The 21,968-nt window shown below is 57.7% G+C and overlaps 1 protein-coding gene across 2 annotated transcripts in view; it reads left to right on the top strand.

Annotated features, from left to right (window-relative positions):
• The first annotated feature begins 1,309 nt into the window (after positions 1–1,309).
• The window catches only part of PRKAR1B (protein kinase cAMP-dependent type I regulatory subunit beta), a 103,407-nt gene continuing 82,748 nt past the window's right edge, over positions 1,310–21,968 (top strand). Inside the window, exons 1-3 of one of the 2 annotated variants that reach the window (XM_086691830.1) lie at positions 1,310–1,458; positions 2,924–3,124; positions 19,349–19,507. In XM_086691830.1, the coding sequence (XP_086547956.1) occupies positions 2,945–3,124; positions 19,349–19,507 (339 nt within the window). In that variant the 5' untranslated portion in view covers positions 1,310–1,458; positions 2,924–2,944. Of the gene's footprint in view, positions 1,459–1,777; positions 1,904–2,923; positions 3,125–19,348; positions 19,508–21,968 lie in introns of those variants that run through there. The other variant, XM_086691829.1, reaches the window with a different exon arrangement.

Genomic DNA, 21,968 nt, shown 5'->3' with positions numbered 1-21,968 from the left:
GTCAGCCACATCCTCCGCCCTCAAGGCTTCTGCACGCTGCCCAGGACACGGTGCCTGTGGGGAAGTCAGACCACGGTGCCCCGCCACGTCTCCAGAGGCCAGGGTGGAACGAGTCATTTTCTCTTCTGCACCCATCTGCCCCGCAGACTGAATAAAGGAGGGAACAAACAGCACCGTGCCTATTAAGCAAGCAGATTCACATAGTCCCACGAGGGGGGTCCACGTTGCCCCCACAGGTGCCTACCTCCGTGCAGGGGCAGCACCGCAGGGAAGTGTTCCTGCAGGAGAAACACTCCGGTGGTTGAATCCTGGCGGGAGAGTGGAGCTGACAGACCCAGGGGTGGTGCTCGGGAAAGAACGTGGCTCTGAAGTCGGGTCTTTGCAAGGCTTGGTCACCCAGGTCCTAGGGGTAAGTACCCCCCCCCCCCCCAGAGCTCGGATTGTCGATAACCTCTGCTGGGGAACGCAGTAGGGCTGAGCATGTAGCGGGGGGCCTCCCTGTGGGTGGAGGGGACGTTCTCAGATGAGCACTATTTACGGGGCTTGTGAAAGGGCGACCTGATACCAGCCGTTTGTTCCCAGTGGAAGGCGGGGGCTCCTGGACACCCTACAAGAAGCCAGGATTTATCACTGCCCGGGGGGAGGTGACCTACCCGTGACTGTCAGCATTGTGGGTGCTCATGGTTTCACACCCCAGCTCCGCGAGGGACATTCCCGCCGTCCTCACGTAAGCGCATCGGCTACTGATGGTCCAGTTGGCTGCCCAGCTGACCCCTGACCTCCCCCCACATTGAGGGCAGGCGCTGGGGAAGCGGAAAGGAGCTCCTAGCTTCTCCACCTGAGTGTGACCTGTTCCATTTACCTTCACGTAGGCAAGAGAAAAGTAGGGCCAGCATCAGCCCTCCTGGGGGAGCGCACCGGGTGAGGCCGGCCTTGCTGTGATGTGCTGAGGACAGGTGAGCAGGGAGGACAGGTGACTGTGCACAGGAGAGTGTGGGAGAGGTGCACAAATATCTTCTGTCCCTTCAAGGCCTGGGTTCCCTGTCCCTTCTCCTGGTATCTGGACCACTCTGTGGCAAGGGTGGGGTCCCCCAGCAGACTGAGATGAGTTTCTGCCCCCACCCTGCCAGAATGGGGGCAAAGCGTGGTTTGGGCAACAGGAAAATAAGGACAGTTCCGTTTTCTGCAGGTCTGGGCTTACAGATTAGGAAGTCACGGGTTGGGGGTGGGGAGGGGGCTCTGCAGGCCTCGGTAACCTCGTGGGCACCGGAGGGTGGTGGGAAGAAATTAGGATGACCCCCTGATTTCCCACTGGGACATCTGAAGGAAATCGGCTCACCTCTACGTCTGGGCCCATCTGGCCCCCTCTTCTGGCCCTGACTTGGGGCCCTCGACCCCGAGAAGGGGTGCACTTGCTGGAACCAGTACGCTGCAGGCTGTGTAGATGGAACACGCCAGGTGTGAGCAGTGGGGGGCCCGGCCGTGACCCTGATGCCGCCTCAGCTGCAGCCAACCAGGGTGCAGGGGAGAGGGGTGAGGAGGTGTGGGCGGTGGGCGGCGGAGGGCGGTGGTCCTGGCCGGCCGTGGGTTTGTCCAACTCGAGGCCCGCCCGGGCTTGGCCAAGGCGGGGAGGGAGGAGGGGGGGGGGTGCAGAGGTAAGCTAGGGGCGAGGGGACACCCGCGCGGAGAGGTCTGTGGTCGGGCAGAGGGAGGCACGCCGCGGTGCCGGAAGTAGACGAGGTGGGGGGCGGGCGGGGGGGAGGGGGCCGGCCGGGAGCCGGGGGCGGGTCGGCGCGGCGCGGGGGCGGGCGGAGGGCGGTGCCGCTGCAGTGCGGGGACCCGCTCGCCCGCCGTCCCCTCGTCCGCGCGCAGCCGCCTCGGGCTTCGGGCGCCGCGCAGGCAGGTACGCGGGGCTGCGACGGGGTCTGCGTAGGGCCCCCCGGCCTGCGCGGGCTGAGGGGTGGCTGGGCCGGCCGCGGGGCCCCGGGAAATGTGGGCCTGGGGAGCCCCCGCCCCCTTGGCCGCACCTGGGCCCGTCGCGCCGCCGTGAGGGGCGCGCGGGCTGGGGGCTCAGGGCGGGGGCGCCGGGCCTGGGGAAGGGGTGCGGGGGCCCGAGGAGGTGGGGCCTGGGGAAGGGGCACAGGGACGGGGAGGGGGAGCGCAGGGCTTGGAGAAGGGGGCGGGGGGCGTAGAGGTGGGGGAGGGGCGCGGGGTCTGGGGAGGGGATGCAGGGGCCCGAGGAGGTGGGGCCTGGGGAAGGGGCGCAGGGACCGGGGGCGCGCAGGGCTTGGAGGAGGGCCGGGGGCGCAGAGGCGGGGGAGGGGGCGCGAGGGGCCTGTGGGGGGGTGCGCAGCCTTGGCAGCTTCCTGGGGTCCCCGCGAGGCTTGGGGGGGGGGCGGCTGGCGGGAGCTGTGCAGCCCCAGTTCCTGACCTGTCATTGTGACTTAGCCCCCAGCGCCTGGCTGAGAACTGCGCGGCCCTGCCATTGTTCCCCATGTTCCATCCTTCCAGAAGGCCCCTCAGGTGGCTTTCAACTGTTTTCCTTCTGTTCCTGCAAAGCAGGCTTCTCGACCCGGTAGCAGCACCCCTTCATCTCCCCGGTTCACACAGCTGTCCCTACAAGGGGGGGAGGGATGGTCGCCACTCAGGTTCCCAGGGCCCCCACTTTCCGCCTTCAGGTTTCTCGGAGACCAGGGGTTTGCTCATCTACAAAATCTGGTTGATCCTCCCCCATGCCCACAAAGATCTTCGCGGTAAGGCTTTGTGTTGCCGACTCCTCCAGCCCCTGAAAAGGAAGACCTGTGACAGGTGGGGGGGGGGGGGGGGACACGTCCGCCCGTCGTGGGGTTGTTGGATTTGACATCGACACACCCCAGGTGCCTTTCAGATGCATGTGTACAGTGGCCTGGGTTTTCTTCCCCAGGAGGCCAGAAGTGGGGCCACCATGGCATCCCCGTCCTCTTGCCCGGCGGCGGAGGAGGACGAGAGCCTGAAGGGGTGCGAGCTGTATGTGCAGAAGCATGGTGTTCAGCAGGTCCTGAAGGACTGCATCGTGCACCTGTGTGTGTCCAAGCCGGACAGGCCCATGAGGTTCCTGCGGGAGCACTTCGAGAAGCTGGAGAAGGTCAGTGCCGCCCGGTGTCCCCCCCCTCCCCGCACAGGGGTGCTGGGCCCGCCTGCTGGAGCTCGAGCTCAGGAGGGTGTCCCGCGGCTCTTCCAGGGCCCAGCCCGGGAGGCTGACCTCACCTGATTCATTCTCCTGCTCCGAGGTCCCAGCCACCACCTCCCTGCCCCCCGGCCCTCCCAGCGGTTCGGGGTCTGCCAGGCACAGCGCCTTAGGGAGAACTGACTGGGAAGATGGCCTACGGGGCCCACTGAGTTTTCAACCAGGGGGACAGAGACGGGGACCAGGTGTCGTTATGGGTGCGTTGACATTTGGGATGAAAGGACATAGGTCTGAAGTGCATGTGACGCTTGATTCTGCAGCGGTCTGCCTCTGGGAGGTGGTGGGCGCCCGCAGAGGGAAACGCCCCTTAGGCGCATGCAGCGTGGGGAAGTGCACACGACCCACGCCTCTCTTCTGAGGAGCGACCCTGCCACCCCCTGGCTCATTCCTCCATGAACGGTCTCCCTCACCTCTTCCTGGTCCATCGGTGGGAGGACGGGCTCGGAGCGGGAGGGGGCTCCCGAGCCCCTTGGCGACCTGCCCTTCCGTGGCGGGCTCCTTCCTCTGGCTTCCCACCCTGAACCCTCTCCGGGGGCACCTGAGGGTCCTCCTCCGGGCCCCTTGCTCACAACCTAACTTAACTGTCCCTGCCCTAGTCTCACAGGGTCGATAGAACCCTGGGGTCAGACTCAGGTCTGGTTTTTTTTTTTTTTTAATTTTTTAAAATGTTTATTTTTTGAGAGAGGGGGAGAGAGAGTGAGCAAACCAGGCAGCGGTAGAGAGAGAAGGAGAGATGAATCCCAAGCAGGCTCCACGCTGTCCGTGCAGAGCCCCATGCAGGGCTCGAACTCATGAACGGTGACATCATGACCTGAGGAAGCTCAGGTTTGCTCTTAAGCCTCTCTGAGTCCCCCCCCGCCCCCTCCCACCGGGCCTCCTGTGACCCTTAGCCCCGACCCAAAGGAATTCCTTTCTTTCCTTTAAAACAGTCTGTTAGGGGCACCTGGTGGCTCAGTCATCTGACTCTTGATCTCAGCTCAGGTCATGATCTCACTGTTCGTGGGTTCTGGACCCTCGTCAGGTTGTGTGCTGAGAGCATGGAGCCTGCTTGGGACTCTCTCCTCCCGTCTGCTCCTGTCCCACTCTTGTCCTCTCTCTCTCTCTCAAAATAAACAAACTTAAGAAAATTAAAACAACCTGTTAAACATTTTCGAGTAGGGCCTACCTTTAAAACAATTTTTTTTTAATGTTTATTTTTGAGAGAGAGACACAGTGCGAGCGGCGGAGGGAGACACGGAATCAGTCGGAAAGCACAGAGCCAGACTCGAGGCTCAAACTCACGGACTGTGAGATCGTGACCTGAGCCGAAGTCGTACGCTCGATTGACTGAGCCACCCAGGTGCCCCAAGTAATGCATACCTTTTAAAGAAAGTTTGAAAGGTTCAGAAGCAGAAAGAAGGAGTAACAGTCATACGTGGCCCCCCTCCACCCAGTTGCCCCCTCTCCCCACGCAGTCGTGTCATAGATGCCATTTTAATTTTTTTTTTTTTTTTCAACGTTTATTTATTTTTGGGACAGAGAGAGACAGAGCATGAACAGGGGAGGGGCAGAGAGAGAGGGAGACACAGAATCGGAAACAGGCTCCAGGCTCTGAGCCATCAGCCCAGAGCCCGACGCGGGGCTCGAACTCACAGACCGCGAGATCGTGACCTGGCTGAAGTCGGACGCTTAACCGACTGCGCCACCCAGGCACCCCTAAATGCCATTTTATATCGCGTACTTGTGCTTTTCACGGACCTCACTCGGCTGGGCGTGTGACCCTACGTTGAAGTTTTCTCAACACTGTCCCTCATGACGAGACAACTGAGTTGTTTGTGGTTTTCTTCAAAGTTGAAAATAATGCCACACCAACACATTTGTACGTGGCCTTTTCCCCCTGTGTGTGGCATTGTTTGTTGAGTACAGTTTTTGGAAATGGGATTATGGAAATTCCAGATGGCATTGTTGAGTGGCTACGGCTTTGTTGGGTGGAGGAGGCCCCGTTGGGTGGCTGTGGCCTTGTCGTGACAGCTCACGTGCCCGCCGCTGACAGAGTTTGGCTGTGGGTCTGCCCATCGTAGCCGGCTTGGGCAGTTTTCGTTTGAAAGGCTGTCGTTCCCAGTTGACGTGCAACAGTCCTGTGGCCCTCATCCACTTTGCTTACTCTTGAGGTCACGGTTGTGGAGCGGGGCCGTGGGTGTGAGTGTTGGCCACCAGGCCCACCCACAGGTGACGTGCCTGTCCCTGCGGCCTCCTCCCTTGCCTCAGACCCTCACTATCAGGGCTGCAGTCATTTGCTGGGGTTGCTCCCAAGTGGTGCCCGCCAGGCGACGTGTCTCGGAGGTGTGGCTGAAGGGCATCAGCGTGAGATGGAGAGGAGGTTCTCCACCGGGGACGGTTGGCCCCCAGGGGACACGCGGCGATGGCCAGAGACGGTTGAGCATCCAGCGGGGGGCGGAGGGGAGGCAACACGGCTGTCAGCTGTGGCTCAGTGCTCAGGGCTGGCCGGCAGAGCGGACGTAGGAGCGGGGCAAGAGGCTTTGGTGTGGACCTGAGTGAATGGCGGTGCCACCTGGCAAGAAGGGGACAGTGGGAGCAGACGGGCAGGGCGGGAGAGTGGCGACAGTGCGAGTCGTCAGGAGGCTGTGAGCTCGCGTTGGGGGCGGGGGGTGGCCGGCAAAGGGCAGGGGGCGGGAAGGTTCTCTGATCATACTTGCTGTAGGAGGTGACAGGTGAGGACCGGGCTCTGGAAGAGGAGGGTGGCCTGTCACAGTCGGGGGAGGAGACTGAGTGCTTTCCTCCTACTTGACAACGAGGGATTCGTATCCTCGCCAAGTCATGGTCACCGTAGCCACCACGTCGGCCTGCTGGGGCCGCCGGGTCAAAGCACCGCAGGCCAGGCGGCCACACTCGGTCCTGGAGGCTGCGGGCGCGGGCCCGGCCTGCCCCAGACGCCTCCCCCAGGGTCAGCCTGCGGTGCTCCCGTCCCGATCTGCATCCATCCTCACACGGCCTTCTCTCTTTCCGTGGGGACACGTCACCTTGCCTGAGGGCCCACCCCGTGACCTCATTTTAATGATCACATCCGCAAAGACCCTGTCTGCAGATGAGCTTACGGTCTAAGGTCCTGGGGTTGGGAACCCAACAGCTGTGCCCTGGGGGGTTGCAGTCCGGCTGCAAAGGGCTGCTTTGCTTAGGCTGCGGGCTACCGCGAGCCACTGGTAACGGGAAGAGCGGGTGACCAGCCTTCACGTCTTTGTCAAAGGCAGCGCCAGACGAGCTCCGAGGTGTGTGACAGACGGTGCGGACAGAAGCCGGTGCCTCAGGGCCCGGCTGCGGCCTGTTGTCACTTCTCCGCCACGGCTGACGCGCTCGGGCGCTGGGGGGATTTTGCGGGGTCTCTGACACCACGTGCATGCTTTCTCTACTAGGGACTCTACTAGGGAGTCCGTCCCTGGTGCCAGATCTGAGACCCCTGCCTGAGGGCGTCCTGAGGTCCCACGGGAGTCTCACTCGCTCAGCCAGCGTTTGTTAATATGGGAGCAGGAAGGCTCTTTGCCCGTGGCTGGGGGAGGGGCGGAGTCCCGGGCCACCTGCTCCCTGCAGAGGCCACCGTGAGTGGACAGCAGGCAGATGCCCCGGGAGGGGGAGTTTTCTCCTGTGACAAGCGGGAAGCGTGTGTGCGCGGCCCGGATAAAGGCCCGGCACAGAGCGGCGAGGATGGCCCAGCTCTCGGGGCGCTGCCCTGGCCGGGCCTCGGGCCTCGGTGAGTGACTTCATCGCGGGCCATTTAAGCAGGTGGTTCTTCTAAGGTCCAGACTTGAGGGGGCCAGACGGTCCTTATGCACTGACGACAAGGCCCCGAAGCTTCTCCAAGATGTGGTCTTTCAGAAGATCACGGGCGATGAAGTCGTTCGTCCTTTCCAGAGTGGAGTTTAGACGCTGTAAGCAAGATTTCCCTCCATAAAGATACACCCGTTACCGTTCACGCACGTACCAACCCTGCGTTTTCACGAGGACTGTTCCCGCTGTGCGGCAGACACGTGCACGTGCAGACGTGGGTCGTTGTCGCGTACGTGGACTTTTGGTTTGACTTTTTGTTAGGGTTCTTTTATTGTAGTAAAATGTACGTGATATCAAGTTCGCTCTGTTGACCATTTTATTTTTATTTATTATTTAAAATGTATTAAACATTTTTTAATGTTTAATTTTGAGAGAGAGAGAGAGAGAGGGACACAGAGCATGAGTGGGGGAGGGACAGAGAGAGAGGGAGACACAGAATCGGAAGCAGCCTCCAGGCTCCGAGCTGTCAGCGCAGAGCCTGACGCGGGGCTTGATCCCTTGAGTCCTGAGATCGTGACCTGAGCTGAAGTCGGACGCTCAACTGACTGAGGCGCCACGGCGCCCCCTTGAACGTTTTAAAGTGTCCATTTTAGTGGTGTCAAATGCGTTGATGTTCCGTGCTCGTCTCAGTAGCACCATTATGGCATCCGTGGCCATAAGATCACGTGGATGTCGTGGCCTTTGTTTGCATTGTTTCGTGTTTGATGGTTTTCAGTTTCTTTCTTTTTTTTTTTTTTTTTTCTTTTTTTCCTTCAGAAAACACCTTTGTGCCTTTGTGCTGCAGTCAGGGCCTGTGCTCTGGGGTCTGCGTGTCTGCATGTTTTTACAGCTCTAGAGCCACATTTCTGGTTTACTCCACAGAATTAGATGAGTTTGTGGTTTCCCTAACACGCGTGGCTCGTGCCGAGTTCCCAGATCCTCACCAACATTGGCTTCTTTGACCGTTGTTTTGTGCTCATCTGTGGACATCGATACCTCACTGCCGTGCCTGCCCCCCCCACCCCCCGCGCCGGGTATCGGTTCAGCGGTGGTGACACAGTCCGAGCGGCCAGGCTCACTGCTATGTCTTTAGTAAAAACTAACAAGTCACGCGTTTTGCTTTTGGAATGAGCGGACACAGCTCAGAAGGGGCAGCTCTCCTGGGAGACATCCGTGGCAGTAAACGGCGTCCCACCCAGACAACCGCTCCTGAGGGCGGTGGGTGGGCGCTGGGCTAGGGGATGGGTCTCTGGTCGCTCAGTTTGGAAGCTCAGCACGTGCTTCCTGGTGACCGGTGCCATTCTGGTGGTGCCCAGAGGCCCAGACGGACGGACTGCTTCGTTGCACACCCGGGGGACCCAGAGGGGCAGGGTCGCATGGAATCACCACCTGCTTGCCCCCTGGCACTTAGAGCCGCCAGGCCTTCTGGGCTCCGAGGCGACTGCTGCCGTGCCCGGGGACGAGAGCGGCCGCGACAGCACCCGTACCATCAGTTAAGGCCCGGCGTCGGGCGGGGGACAAGACAGCTTCTCAGAGCAGGACGCCCTACTGGATGCACGTGCCAGTGAGGCAGCCCAGAAAAGTGATGTGTGCGTATGGCACAGAGTCAAAGGTGTGAAAGCTAAAAGTCTCTCACCCCTACCGCCCCTGCCGCCCAGAGCCCACCTCTGTTGGTTCCGTTGCTGAGATTTCTCGGGAGGATGTTACGCATTTTGGGCAACGTGGGTGCGATTTCTGGGCTGAGCTGCACGTGGGCATGCTGCCCTGAGTCTGCCCTGTCCCCGCTGACGGGGTCACTCGAGGGGACGCTCCATGGCAGCACGGGTAAGCCCGCTCCGCTCGCCCTTTAAAATTCTCCTTGAATTTAAATGCCCTGAAGCTCGTGCTGTGTGCTGTGCAACCACATGAGCTCTGACCGTAGTGTTCCTGCCACGGTAACCGAGGCCCAGACCTGAGATGCCACTGTTCTCTCGTCTGCATCCCCCACCCCCTGCCCATTTCTTTCTGCCCGTGCTGGTCAGACCACCCCCCACCTGTAATCCCTGGCACCACTGGAGTGTCCGAAGCTCTGCATTTTCAAGAATGTTCCGTCAGCGGAGTCCTGCGTGGCATGTGGCCTTTCGAGTTTGGGTTCTTTAACTTAACGAAGCGCCTCTGAGATTCCTCGAGGTTTTGTGAGTGTCCTGAGTTTGAGTTATTTTGCTGAACTGCACTCCGCTGTGTAGACGGAGCACAGTGTGTTCATCCTTTGGCGGGTTGCATTCCCACCAGCGGTGGCTCCTGGCCCTCACGTGGCCAGCACTTGATGTTATCAGGTTTCAAAGTTTAGCCATTCTAATGGGCATGGGGTGGCCCTTCAGGCCACTGTTGCATTTCCTAATGACCAGTGCTCTTCCTATGCCCTTACTTGCCCTTGGCCTGTCTCCCCGCTGAAGTGCCTGTTCATGGCTCTTGTCCATTTTCTTTTTTTTCTTTTTTTTCTTTTTTTTTTTTTTCTTTGTCCGTTTCCTTACCAGGTCCTTCTCTTACTGTTGGGCTTGGAAACTCCGTGTGTTCAAGTCGTGCCCTTATGTGCATGGATGCAAGTCCTGCGTCAGGTTCTGGTTTGCAGACACCTCCTTCCAGTCCGTCCTCAGCCTGTCTGCCTGGTTTTCTCACTAGTGTGTTTCACAGAGTGGAAGTTCTGGCTTCTGAAGTCCGGTTTTTCAAGGTATTTGTTTTAGTGGATGGTGCTTTTGTGTTTAGGTTTGTGTGAAGAACTCTGCACTGAATTTGGGCAGACCTTTGACCTCATCAGCTGGCCGTACGTGCTGGGGCATGTCTCTGGATCATTCTTTTTTTTTTTTTTTTTTTTTTTTTAAGGTTTTATTCATTTTTGAAAGAGAGAGAGAGGGAAGGGGCAGAGAGAGAGAGAGAGAGAGAGAGAGAGAGAGACAGAATCTGAGGCAGGCTCAGGCTCCGAGGTGTCAGCACAGGGCCCAACGTGGGGCTCGAACTCCTAAACCCTGAACTCATGACCTGAGCTGAAGTCGGACACTCAACCGACTGAGCCCCCTGGCGCCCCTGGATCATTCTGCCGTTATGTGAAGATCGAAGTCGGGTAGTATGAGCCTCCCTGCATCGTTCTTTTTCTTTTCTTCTTCTGTTTTTTAAACGTTCATTTATTTATTTTGAGAGAGAGAGAGAGAACGATTTGGGGAAGGGGCAGAGGGAGGTGGAGAGAGCGAATCCCAAGCAGGCTCCGTGCTCATTGCTCAGCACAGAGCCTGATGTGGGCTCGGTGTCACGACCGTGACATGACCTGAGCCAAACTCAAGAGTTGGATTCTCAACCGACTGAGCCACCAGGCGCCCCTGCATTGTTCTTTTTCAAAATTGTTTTGTCCACCCTGGTTCCTCTGCCTTTTTAGGCGTGTTTTAGCGTGATCTTGGGGACATGGACCAAAAAATCCTCTTGGGATTTTGAGTGGGTTCATGTTGATACGTAAATCAGTTTAAGGAGAATAGACAACAATCTAGAATCTTCTAGTTATCCTGCAGCTAACTTTCCAGGATAGCTCTCCGTTTATGTAGGTCTTTGATTTCTAATGTCAATGAAAGAAAAACTTGTATTTATTTAACTTTTATTTATTGACTTTTAAGGAGAATAGACCACAATCTAGAATCTTCTAGTTACCCTGCAGCTAACTTTCCAGAATAGCTCTCCGTTTATCTAGGTCTTTGATTTCTAATGTCAATGAAAGAAAAACTTGTATTTATTTAATTTTTACTTACTTATTTTTATTTTAGAGAGAAAGTGGGTATGTGCAAGTGGGGAGAGGGGCAAAGAGAGAATCCCAAGCAAGCTCCACACAGTGCAGAGCCTGACGTGGGGCTCGATCTCATGGCCCTGGGATCATGGTCTGAGCTGAAATCGAGAGTTGGACGCTCCACTGACTGAGCCACCAGATGCCCCTTTATATTTTTAACACACAGCTCCTTCACGTGTTTGGTTAGCTTTACTCCTGTTTCGTTTTTTATTGTTATTTAAGTGGTACTCCTGTTTAACGGACAGGTGTTATCTTGTGGGAGCAGTCTCAGGGCTGCAGGGTTCCCACGCGCCCCGCTCCGTGCGGCTCCCCACTAGTCCCGCTGTGTCAGTGGAGTGTGTTTCAGCTGGCGAGAGCCGTCGCCCTCGACTGAAGCCTGGAATTTACGTCAGGGTCACTCCTTGTGCCCCACAGTCCTGTGGCTTCTGACAGATACCTGATGTCACATGTCTGTCGTTAAAGTATCGTTTTGGTTAGTGCTGCTGCCCTAGAAGCTCCGAGCTCTACCTATTCGTGCCTCCCGCTTTCCCTCTGAACCCTTGATCTTTTACCGGCTCCCTGGCCCCGCCTTTCCCAGAAGGCCACTCGGCTGGGGTCACCCAGGGTGCGGCCTCTCCGGACTGGCTTCCTTCACGCAGTAACCTGGATCGAAGGTGCCTCCGCGTCGTTCTTGGCTTCGCGGCTCCCTTCTTTCCGGGGCTGAGGAAAACCCCACCGCCCGGATGGACCACGGTTGTCCGCCAGCCACTGAAGGGCGTCCGGTTGCTGCCCGGGTTCGGTAATCACGGATAAAGCCGCTGCAAACCTCCGCGTGCAGGTCTGCGAGCACGCACGTTCTCACATCTTGGGACGTGACTGCAGGACCGCACGGCGAGACCGTGCTCGGTTTTGTAAGACACCAGGGTCCCTCTTGGAGCGGCCGCGGCATTCTGCGTCCCCTCTGCTCCCCGTCCCGCCAGCACCCGGCGGTGACGTGCTGTGGGCCGTGGCCCTTCTGACAGGCGGTGGTGGCCTCTCCTTGCTGTCTTGCTCCCCGTTTCCCTGACGGCACACGACGTGGAGCACGTTCCCGTGCGCGCCTGCCCTCCCACACGCGTTCTCCCCCCCGCTTCTGCTCAGATCTCCTGCCTGGTGTTTAACTGGGTTGTTTGCTTTCTTGTTGACCTTATGAGGTTTCTCGAGCATTTTGGACACGGGTCCTTAGCGGATGTGTGTTTTTGAGTATTTTCTCCTAGTCTGTGGCTTGTGTTTTCATTCCCTTAACTGCATGTAATTTTGACTCCTGCATTTTTTTTTTTAATATTTATTTTTGAGAGAGAGAGAGAGCGTGCGTGCGAGGGAGGGAGGGGGCAGAGAGAGAGGGAGATACAGAATCTGAAGCAGGCTTCAGGCTCTGAGCTGTCAGCACAGAGCCTGACGCGGGGTTTGACCCCACAAACTGCAAGATCATGACCTGAGCCGAAGTCGGCCGCTTAACCGACTGAGCCACCCAGGCGCCCCTTACGTAGATATTTCTAAATTGATTTAAGCAACTTCTTGCTGCTAGCTGGATTAAAAATTTGTTGAAACACTGCAGAGAACATTCTAGTACAGCTATCTCTGACACCTCTCATTGCTTCCTTTGGATATATTTTAAGAGAGAGATTCATGGGGCCTAGAAGTGCCCATCGATTTGTGGCGACAGTTCTCCGAAAAGGTTTTATTCACTTACTCACTTAGTCGGTAGATGTTTATTGAACACCAGCTACGTGGCAGGTGCCGTTCGAGGTACCGGGCCGGATCTGGGAGCACATCAGGAAGCCCAGGACTTCCCCGCTGTGCCGCCCTGCGCGTGCACGCTGCCCTTCACCCAACTGCACGAGGCAGCAGGGCCACGGCTGGTCAGGGCCCCAGGTCGGCTCTGCGTCCTTACTGACTTACGTTCTTTCTGGGACGCATCAGTGTGTGCTCAGGCAACTGACGAGGTCCTGGAAAGGGGTGTGTAAATCAGAATTTTACAATCAAGTACATCCCCCAATGAGGTTAAATCTTTTTCTTACTCAAAAACCATATTCTTTGACCATAACCTGATAAAGTTGTTTCACTCTCATTAATAAAGTGCTAACCAGGAGAAAATGGAGGAAGCCAGCCTCCGCATACGCTTGGAAACCAGTAATGATCATTTGCGTAATTTGTGAAAGAAGATTGTCATAGTAAAAAATTACGAGTATTTAGAATTAAGTGACATTTAAAGCATCCCAGTTGGTCTTTTTTTTTTTTTTTAACGTTTATTTATTTTTGAGACAGAGAGAGACAGAGCGTGAATGGGGGAGGGGCAGAGAGAGAGGGAGACACAGAACCGGAAGCAGGCTCCAGGCTCCGAGCCATCAGCCCAGAGCCCGACGCGGGGCTCGAACCCACGGACCGCGAGATCGTGACGTGAGCCGAAGTCGGATGCCCAACCGACTGAGCCACCCAGGCGCCCCTAAATTTTTTTTTTAATGTTTTTATTTATTTTTGAGACAGAGAGAGACAGAGCATGAACGGGGGAGGGGCAGAGAGAGAGGGAGACACAGAACCGGAAGCAGGCTCCAGGCTCTGAGCCATCAGCCCAGAGCCCGACGTGGGGCTCGAACTCACGGATGGTGAGATCGTGATCTGAGCTGAAGTCGGATGCTTAACCGACTGAGCCACCCAGGCGCCCCCCAGTTGGTCTTTAGAGGGGAAATTATTGCTTCACTGGACACTTAAGATTAGGAATTACTGAACCATGTGTCTCCGACTCCTATAGCACCAGAGCAAATCCTCACAGACTGGGGGGCCGCGAGCAGCAGGAATTTTCTGCCCCGGGCACTTCCTCCTGGTGGTCCCGACACGGGTCCGTCCCGGCCTCACGTTGCTCTCAGCCCCTGATGTGCAGACACATCACCCGGCCTCTGCCTCTGTCTTCATGGTGAGATCTGCCCTGAGCCGTGTGTCCAGATCCTCCTCCTGTTACGAGGACACCAAGACCTCATGTTCACCTGTGTCTGCAAAGGTCCTGTTTCCGAACAGAGCTCCCCTCTGAATTTTCGAGGGAGCCTACTGAAGCCGCTATGGTGTGTGGCCTGGGAGGTTGGAAAGAGGGTGAGTGACAGAGCCACACCGTGGAAATAACAAGGATGAAGCGGAAGTTAATGAAACGGAAATGGAGGAGGTGACGGCAGACGGTAAAGGAGGTGACTCTGGGGATGAATAAAATGGACATCTGGGAAGGTGGCTGCACAAAGAAGGGACCGTGTAAACGGGAATCTGCCACAGGTCCGGAGAGGGCACCTGGGGAGGTGGGGGGCTGAGCTCCCAACGGCCCACGGTGTCTCCTGGGTTCGGCCTGTCTCATCCGGGCAGGCTCAGAAGGCCCCGCCTCCAGGAAGCCCTCCCGGCCTCCTCCTTCCCAGGGGTGGCCTAGGAGCCCCCTTGCCTGCACAGCCCTTGTATCTAGTCCTTCATGGCTCAGCCTGTTTCTCTGTCAGACTTGGACCCGTCTTTCCTATTAGATCGAAACCTTCCGTGACAAACCGTGCCTTTTTCTCTGTATGAGGGCTGGTATTCAGAAAGTGCTCAATAAATGGTTGAAACTGCACCTTTCTCTCCTCTCTTTGCCACTGAAGGTTGAGCGCCCCTGGACATGCCCCTTGCACTCTCCGGGCCTCGGTTTCCTTGCCTTGTAGGTGGGGATGGCTGGCCTCGGGGCCTGCCTCGTGCTCTGAGATGCTGCAGCCCTGGGAGGGGGCTTGTGGTTGGTCCAGGGGTGGCACCATGGACCCCTGTCCTGGACGCCGCAGGTCCCCGAGTACCACGGCTCTCCCTCGGTCGGAGGGGACAGGGAGGCAAGGGACAGTCCCCCTGGGGGGAGGTCCAGAAACGCCAACTTGGCCACCACTGGGGAAGCGGCCCCTCCTCCTGCGGGGTGTTCAGGAACAGCGTGGGCAATCAGGCTGGCGTGGTCCGCTGCCCCAGGAGGCCTCTCAAAGGGACCGGCAGGCTGTGTCCTCAGCCAGAGAGGGGGAGCATGGGGTGGAGGGGATGACTCCATCATTGCCGGGTCCCAGGCACGTGGGCTTCTCAGCAGCATCTACTCAGTTCCAGAAAGTCTCCCAACATTCCCCCTCCCGACATTCAGAAGAGAATGTCCTCTTCTGAGGCCACAAGTCCGCATTTTGCCCCTCGTGCCGGAAAATCACGGTCAGGAGACAGTGAACATCATATGCGGTCTGGGGAGAACGTGGCCCCGGGGCAGAGCAAGGGCGGTCCCTGGGGTGGCGTTAGGCATTTCTGGGGAAGGTTCTGGCCGCAAAGCTTTCTGGAATCGCCGTTCCCACACTGTTGTGAAGATTCCTCTGACCTCCTGCCCTTGACCATCCTGCAACCCAGACAGTTCATCTGCGTGAGAGCAGGAGACAGGAAGGGGGCTCTGGAAAACCAGAGGCTTTCCTGGAATGCTGAGGAGGGCAAGGGGTGCCGTCCAGAAATAACGGCCCCGTTTCCGCCCAGTGCCTCCCCGAGTGGCCTTGCATTTGGAAGCCCCCGGATCCATGGAAAGTGGCTGGTGCCAGGACAGCGATGCCCATGGCCCCATGGAAGGGGGGGCCCCGACAGGGCTTCCCTTGAGAAGGTGGCCTCTGGCCGGTCTCTTGCGTGCAACCCCGCCCTTCGCCCTTGGACCCCCCCTCGCCGCACCCGAGCCTCTCAAGGGGGCCGCGGGGCCGCCGAGATGCACCCAGAGCCTGGGCCCTGAAGGGCGCGTCACTGGCCCCGGCCCCGCGTCAGCCCCTGAGCTCTGTGGCCAGAGGCTGGGGTAGCCGAGTGGTGCTTTGTGGTCACAACGGCTCATGTAGCTTGAGGACATGGGGCTCTATGTTTTTTAAAGGTCATCTTTTAGGAGGTACATACTAAAAGGTCTCAAATGAAATTCATGGGGCGCCTGGGTGGCTCCGTCGGTTGAGCGTCCGACTTCAGCCCAGGTCACGATCTCACCGTCCGTGAGTTCGAGCCCCGCGTCGGGCTCTGGGCTGATGGCTCGGAGCCTGGAGCCTGCTTTTGATTCTGTCTCCCTCTCTCTCTGCCCCTCCCCCCTCACGCTCTGTCTCACTCTGTTTCTCAAAAATGAATAAATGTAAAAAAAAAAATTTTTTTTAATCTTTTTTTTTTTGAAATTTTTAATATTTATTTTTGAGACAGGGAGAGAGACAGAGCATGAATGGGGGAAGGTCAGGGAGAGAGGGAGACACAGAATCCGAAGCGGGCTCCAGGCTCCGAGCTGTCGGCATGGAGACCAACGTGGGGCTCGAACTCACGGACCGCGAGATCATGACCTGAGCTGAAGTCGGCTGCTTAACCGATGGAGCCACCCAGGCGCCCCCCCCAAAAAAGAAAACTTTTCAATGAAATTCATAACATCCGGGATTTGCTTCCATCTCCCGTGTGTCAGAGGAGTCTTGTGTGTGTCTTGTATACATGTATGTGTTACACGTGCAGAGCTGTGTACGTATGTGTGTATATGTCGTGTATGCGTGTCTGTGCGTGTTGTGTGCGTGTACATTATATGCGTGTGTTATCATAGGCGCGTGTACCTTGTATACATGTCCTAGGCACACGCGCACTATGTGTGTGCTACGTATGTGAATGTACTGTATACGTGTGTTACGTGTGCCTGTGTGTATTATACGTGTGCACGTTGTATATCTGTCATATGCGTGTTCTATGTATTGTGTATATATCATGTGTATCGTGCACACATCATCGGGTGTTACGTGTGCATGCACGTATACGTGTGTGTTGCACGCGTGGACATGTGCACGTGTTACATGTGTGCGTGCGTGCGTGTGGAGTGCGTGGAGGTGAGCTCAAGTGGGTGTGCCCTGTTTTGACGATTGTTGAAGATGTGTGATGGGATTTTGGTGGTCGTCTGTCACTTCCTCTGCTACCCTACGGACTTGAGGGTTTCCACACGACGTGAAAAGGGGACGTGAAAAGGGGCGATGGTAGGAAGGGAGGGGCTCACCTCTGCACACCTTTCTGAGTTGGGGGGTGGGGTGCCTCGCCCCAAGGTGTGGCTCCCTACGGACCTGGTGGCCCTTGCTCCCCAGGGTGTGGCTCCCCACGAACCCGGTAGGCCCCCCTGTCTGCCTGGAGGCCCCCTCCCTGGATCCGGGGGCCTGTTCCTGCACACCCTCCGTGTGGCTTGCTCTTGTCTGAGTGCCAGGCAGCTTGCTGTCCTGTTTTCCAGAGACCTGTGGAGGCATGCCCCGTGGTCCTCACCGTGCGGACTCACCTCCACTCAGGCTTTAATGTTACCATCATTTAGGGGAGGGGGGAGGGAGGATGCGTACCACCCATCTGCTAACCCTTTCTTTTGGAGGTTCTGTAAAGATACTTTATTTTTTTATTTATTTTTTATTTTATTTTTATTTTTGTTTTTAACGTTTATTTTTGAGACAGAGAAAGACAGAGCATGAACGGGGGAGGGGCAGAGAGAGGGAGACACAGAATCGGAAGCAGGCTCCAGGCTCTGAGCTGTCAGCACAGAGCCCGACGCGGGGCTCGAACTCACGGACCGCGGGATCGTGACCTGAGCCGAAGTCGGCCGCTTAACCGACGGAGCCACCCAGGCGCCCCTAAAGATACTTTTAAATAGCTGCGTGAAGTCGCTTTCAACAGTCCTTGATGGAGGCACAGAGAGGTGAAGGGATTCACTCAGGATCGCACAGTGCACTCGGGAAGGAGCCTTCCCAGCTCAGTGTCCTGCCCACTGGGCACACGTACCTTCCAGGCTCTCCTGACTGCTGGTGCTCTGGCCGCCCGTTCGTCTTCTCTCTGTCTCGTTCCTTCCTCCCTGCAAGGGGCAGGATTGCACCTGCGGGGAGCCGGGGCCTCTGCTTCTGCTCTGAGCTCAGGGTGCAGCAGGTCTTGGGGCACAGGGGGCAGCTCGTGCGTGGGGAGCTACGGTGCCTTTAAAGGCCTTGAAATTCCCCGCAAGGAGGCTGGTTTGTGGGCCTCACCGGAGGGGAAGTAAGGGAGCAGCCGCAGGCCCGCGCACACTGGTCTTGGGCCCAGGCGGTGGCCGCAGGCGGGCGTGTCCTGTGGTCCACGCCACCAGCGTCCCCCACCCGGGGCACAAGTGCCACGTAACGTCCCACAAAGCTGACGTGCGCCGTGTCGAACTTTCGCTTGGCTCTGTATTCTTTGCTTGTTTTTAGTGGAAGAAATAAACTTGTTTGAGGGAAAAGCAAAACCCCGACAACAGCACCTGGCATGCGACAGGCGGCCTTCCTATGAGGAATAATGGCAGAACTGTGTTGGTTTTGGGTGGACGACAGCTTCTTGACTTTCTTTTTGTTGTGGGTTCCCAGTCGGAATACCACACCTCCCATTTGAACTTCAGAGTCCCGTCTGGGGTCTTTTAAAACGTCGTCTTTAGAAAGTACAAGCCCTCTGGGGGAAGAACGCCTCCAGAAGTCATTTACACTGTAGTATGAATTAGGATAGTTTCAGGGTTCTCTCAGGGTTCACGGTCTGCCTGGGAAGCAGGGAGGGGTGCTTTGGAACGTGGGGCAGCGGGAACCCCTGAGGAACCGTGGGTGGGACTCAGTTTCCTTCCTAACTTCATGTTTTTGCTGGGTCGCTGCCTGGTAAAGTCGGATTCATTGTTGTGCTGGGTTGACCCGGGAGGTTGCTGGGTGTGGGTGTTCTGGGGAAGGTGGCCCTCCCCGATGAGGGGACGGAGGCCTTGTCCTAGGTAGGTGGGGAGACAGGTGAGGGCCTGCTTGCCTTGGATCCCCACCTCACTCTGTGCTGCCCCACCGGTCTTGAGACGGATTTTGGGATGTGGGGATGTGGTGGCTGGAGCGTCAGGTGTGGGGGCCTGCTTGTCAGTGTGCAGTGTGTGTTCCTTTACACTTTTGGAATTCTGTGCCCTCTGCACGCACTCACAATTTGTAAACCATTTATTTTTTTTTTTTAATTTTTTTTTAATGTTTATTTTTGAGACAGAGAGAGACAGAGCATGAACGGGGGAGGGGCAGAGAGAGAGGGAGACACAGAATCGGAAACAGGCTCCAGGCTCCGAGCCATCAGCCCAGAGCCTGACACGGGGCTCGAACTCACGAACCGTGAGATCGTGACCTGAGCCGAAGTCGGACGCTCAACCGACTGAGCCACCCAGGCGCCCCTGTAAACCATTTAAATAATGAAGGGAGGGAAGGAAACAAAACAGATTTCCTTTCTTTTTATGTATCCGCCCACCATTTCTTGCGTGTCTGCCCGCGTGGGATGCGGGGGTGCAGGGGTGAACGGAGCGGACGTGCCCCCTGCCCCCTGGGCCTGGCCATCAGGGCCGTGTGGGTGGGGGAGGGGGACTTGGAGCTGGCCTGGGAGCGGGGGGCTCTTCCCGGCCTGGAGAGGCCGTCAGAGGGGAGCCCTGGAAGGTGCTGAAGGAGCAGGCTCGGGAGGGCGGACAGACCCAAGTGTGAGCCCGCCCGCTGTCTTCCCCACAGGAGGAAACCAGACAGATTCTGACGCAGCAGAAGTCAGACTCCCACGACGAGGAGGTCTCCCCGACCCCGCCGAACCCGGTGGTGAAAACCCGCCGTCGCCGAGGGGGTGTGAGTGCCGAGGTGTATACGGAGGAGGACGCCGTGTCCTACGTGAGGAAGGTGGGCCCCCCTTCCCCGCCCCGGCCCGGGCCCTCAGGGTCCCGGCTTCCGGCCACGCTCCCTTCTGGTCGGGGAGGGGCCGGTGTGATGGCAACGTCATGGTCAGGGTCACGGTCATGCCCGTGGGCTCTCCTGTGGGGTTTCCTGACCCACGTGTTCCAGGGAGGGACGGGACAGCAGCTCACGGGGTGTGGGCAGAGGGGCCCGAAACCCGATCCTGTGGTCCCTGTCCTCCTAGACTTCCTTCTGCCCTGGAGGCTGGCGCCTGGCCTCGGAGCCGCCTGGTGGGAATTCCCTCCTCCATGTTGCTCTTCCTCAGTGTCCCTCCCTTGGGGACGGCGACCAGCAGGTGTGCCTGAGTCAGGACGTGCTCTGGAGCGTGAGGACACGTGGTGCCCCTGTGCCTGTTGGTGTGCCCGGCGCCCTGCCTGCCCTCCGACCTGGCCCCCTGCCCGGCGCCCCCTGCCCACCCCTCGTCTGCCCCTAGACGTGGGCTCTGTCGTTTCCATCTTGTGTGTTTCTAGCCTCAGTTTTACTTTCTTTTCTTGGTATTTTTAGTTTTGGGCCTTTTAGAAAATCTAATCAGGCAAATACACACAACGTAGCTTATTGTCTCTGTGAGCCTGCGTAGCTGGGGCAAAGACGCTTGCTCACGGTCTGGAGGCTGGACGTCCGGGAGCAGGTGCTGGCTGGTTCTTGGTGGGAGCCGCTCGGCCTCCTGTGTCCTCGGGCATCCAGGGGAAGGGAGAGTGGGCTCTCGGGGTCTCTTGCCAGGAGGGCGCTGATCTCTCAGGGCCACTTCCAGACACCACGCACTGGTGTCTGGGCTTCAACACATGGGTTTTGGGGGCAGCTGGGTCCCGGGGCCACTGAGCACGTTCACGCTGCTGAGCGGCCATCCCCACCGTCTGTCTCCAGAACGTTCCGTCCCCCTGCACTGAGACTCTGGCCCCGTTACATGCCCACCATCAGGGATGAGAAACCACCGAAAGTGTCGTTTAAAACCCCCAGGGGGGGGCGCCTGGGTGGCGCAGTCGGTTAAGCGTCCGACTTCAGCCCGGTCACGATCTTGTGGTCCGTGAGTTCGAGCCCCGCGTCAGGCTCTGGGCTGATGGCTCAGAGCCTGGAGCCTGTTTCTGATTCTGTGTCTCCCTCTCTCTCTGCCCCTCCCCCGTTCATGCTGTCTCTCTCTGTCCCAAAAATAAATAAACGTTGAAAAAAAAAATTTTTAAATAAAACCCCCAGGGCACTTCACTTCTGTGGTCTCCGCCCCCCCCCCCCCCCAGCAACCCCCTACCACCTCGAGAAGATCCCAGACAAACCCAGGTGGATGGACATTCTGCAAAGTAACTGGCCAGCACCCCTCAGACCCGTCCAGGTCATCAAACCAAGGGCGCCCTAAGCAACTGTCCAGAGCGGGGGGCTCAGGGTGCAGTCACTGAACGTGACCTGGGTGAGGCCCAGGGACAGGGTGAGCGGCTCGGGTGAAACTGAGGACGTGTTGCCAGCACGCACCGTGGCTGGTTCCGTGGCTGGTTCCGTGGCTGTGGTGTGTTCCCGAGTAAGGTCAGGTGCCAGCAGTGGGGCCAAGTGGCTGCAGGGTACGGGCACTGCCTTTGGCAACTTTTCCCATAAGTCTGAACTATTCTAAATTTTTTTTTAATGTTTTATTTATTTTTGAGAAAGAGACAAAGCATGAGCAGGGGAGGGGCAGAGAGAGAGGGAGACACAGAATCCGAAGCAGGCTCCAGGCTCCGAGCCGTCAGCTCAGAGCCCGACGCGGGGCTCAAACCCACAGACCGCGAGATCACGACCTGAGCCGAAGTCGGACGCTTAACCGGCCGAGCCACCCAGGCGCCCCAAGTCTGAACTATTCTAAAATAAAAGGCTTATTTTTAAAGAGTAAATCTCTAGGGCTTGAGTCCTGTCTCTCAGAGTCCCTGGGTGAAGACCCATGGTATTAAATGTAATGCGCACATGTGCTGGGGCCTAATGCCACCCCCCAGCCTGGCAGAGCTTTCTGGCAGCTGAGCTCCAAGGGGGGTCACGTTACGGCCCAAATAGCCCTCCCACCGGTGTCTTTTATTTTGAGGGAGAAATCTTGGCGTTTGAGATGCTTATAATGTGAGATGCAGGCACTTTGTGCTGTTCGGTCGGTGATGGAGCTCTTGGGCATGTGCTTACTGGGAGCTGTGACCAGGCAGGTCTGCTCTGGTGGACGCTTCCCCGGCCCAGTTACTGGCAGGGGCTGAGCCCCCCTTACTAGGCCCCCATAGCCATGCCGAGGGTCCTGAGCCCCCCCTTACTAGGCACCCCCCCCATCACCACACCCAGTTATCAGCAGGGTCCTGAGCCCCCACCCCTTATAAGGCCCGCCCATCATCGGGCTCAGTTATCGGCAGAGCCCCCCTTACAAGGCCCGCCCATCACCGCCTCGGAGGGTGAAGGTCAGCCTTGGGTG

The sequence above is a fragment of the Puma concolor genome, chromosome E3 (genome assembly GCF_028749965.1).
Source record: "Puma concolor isolate L17-30 chromosome E3, mPumCon1.1.hap2, whole genome shotgun sequence".
Classification (NCBI taxonomy): domain Eukaryota; kingdom Metazoa; phylum Chordata; class Mammalia; order Carnivora; family Felidae; genus Puma; species Puma concolor.
Note: the sequence above shows the minus strand (reverse complement) of the source record. Positions and strands in the feature narration are given on the sequence as shown.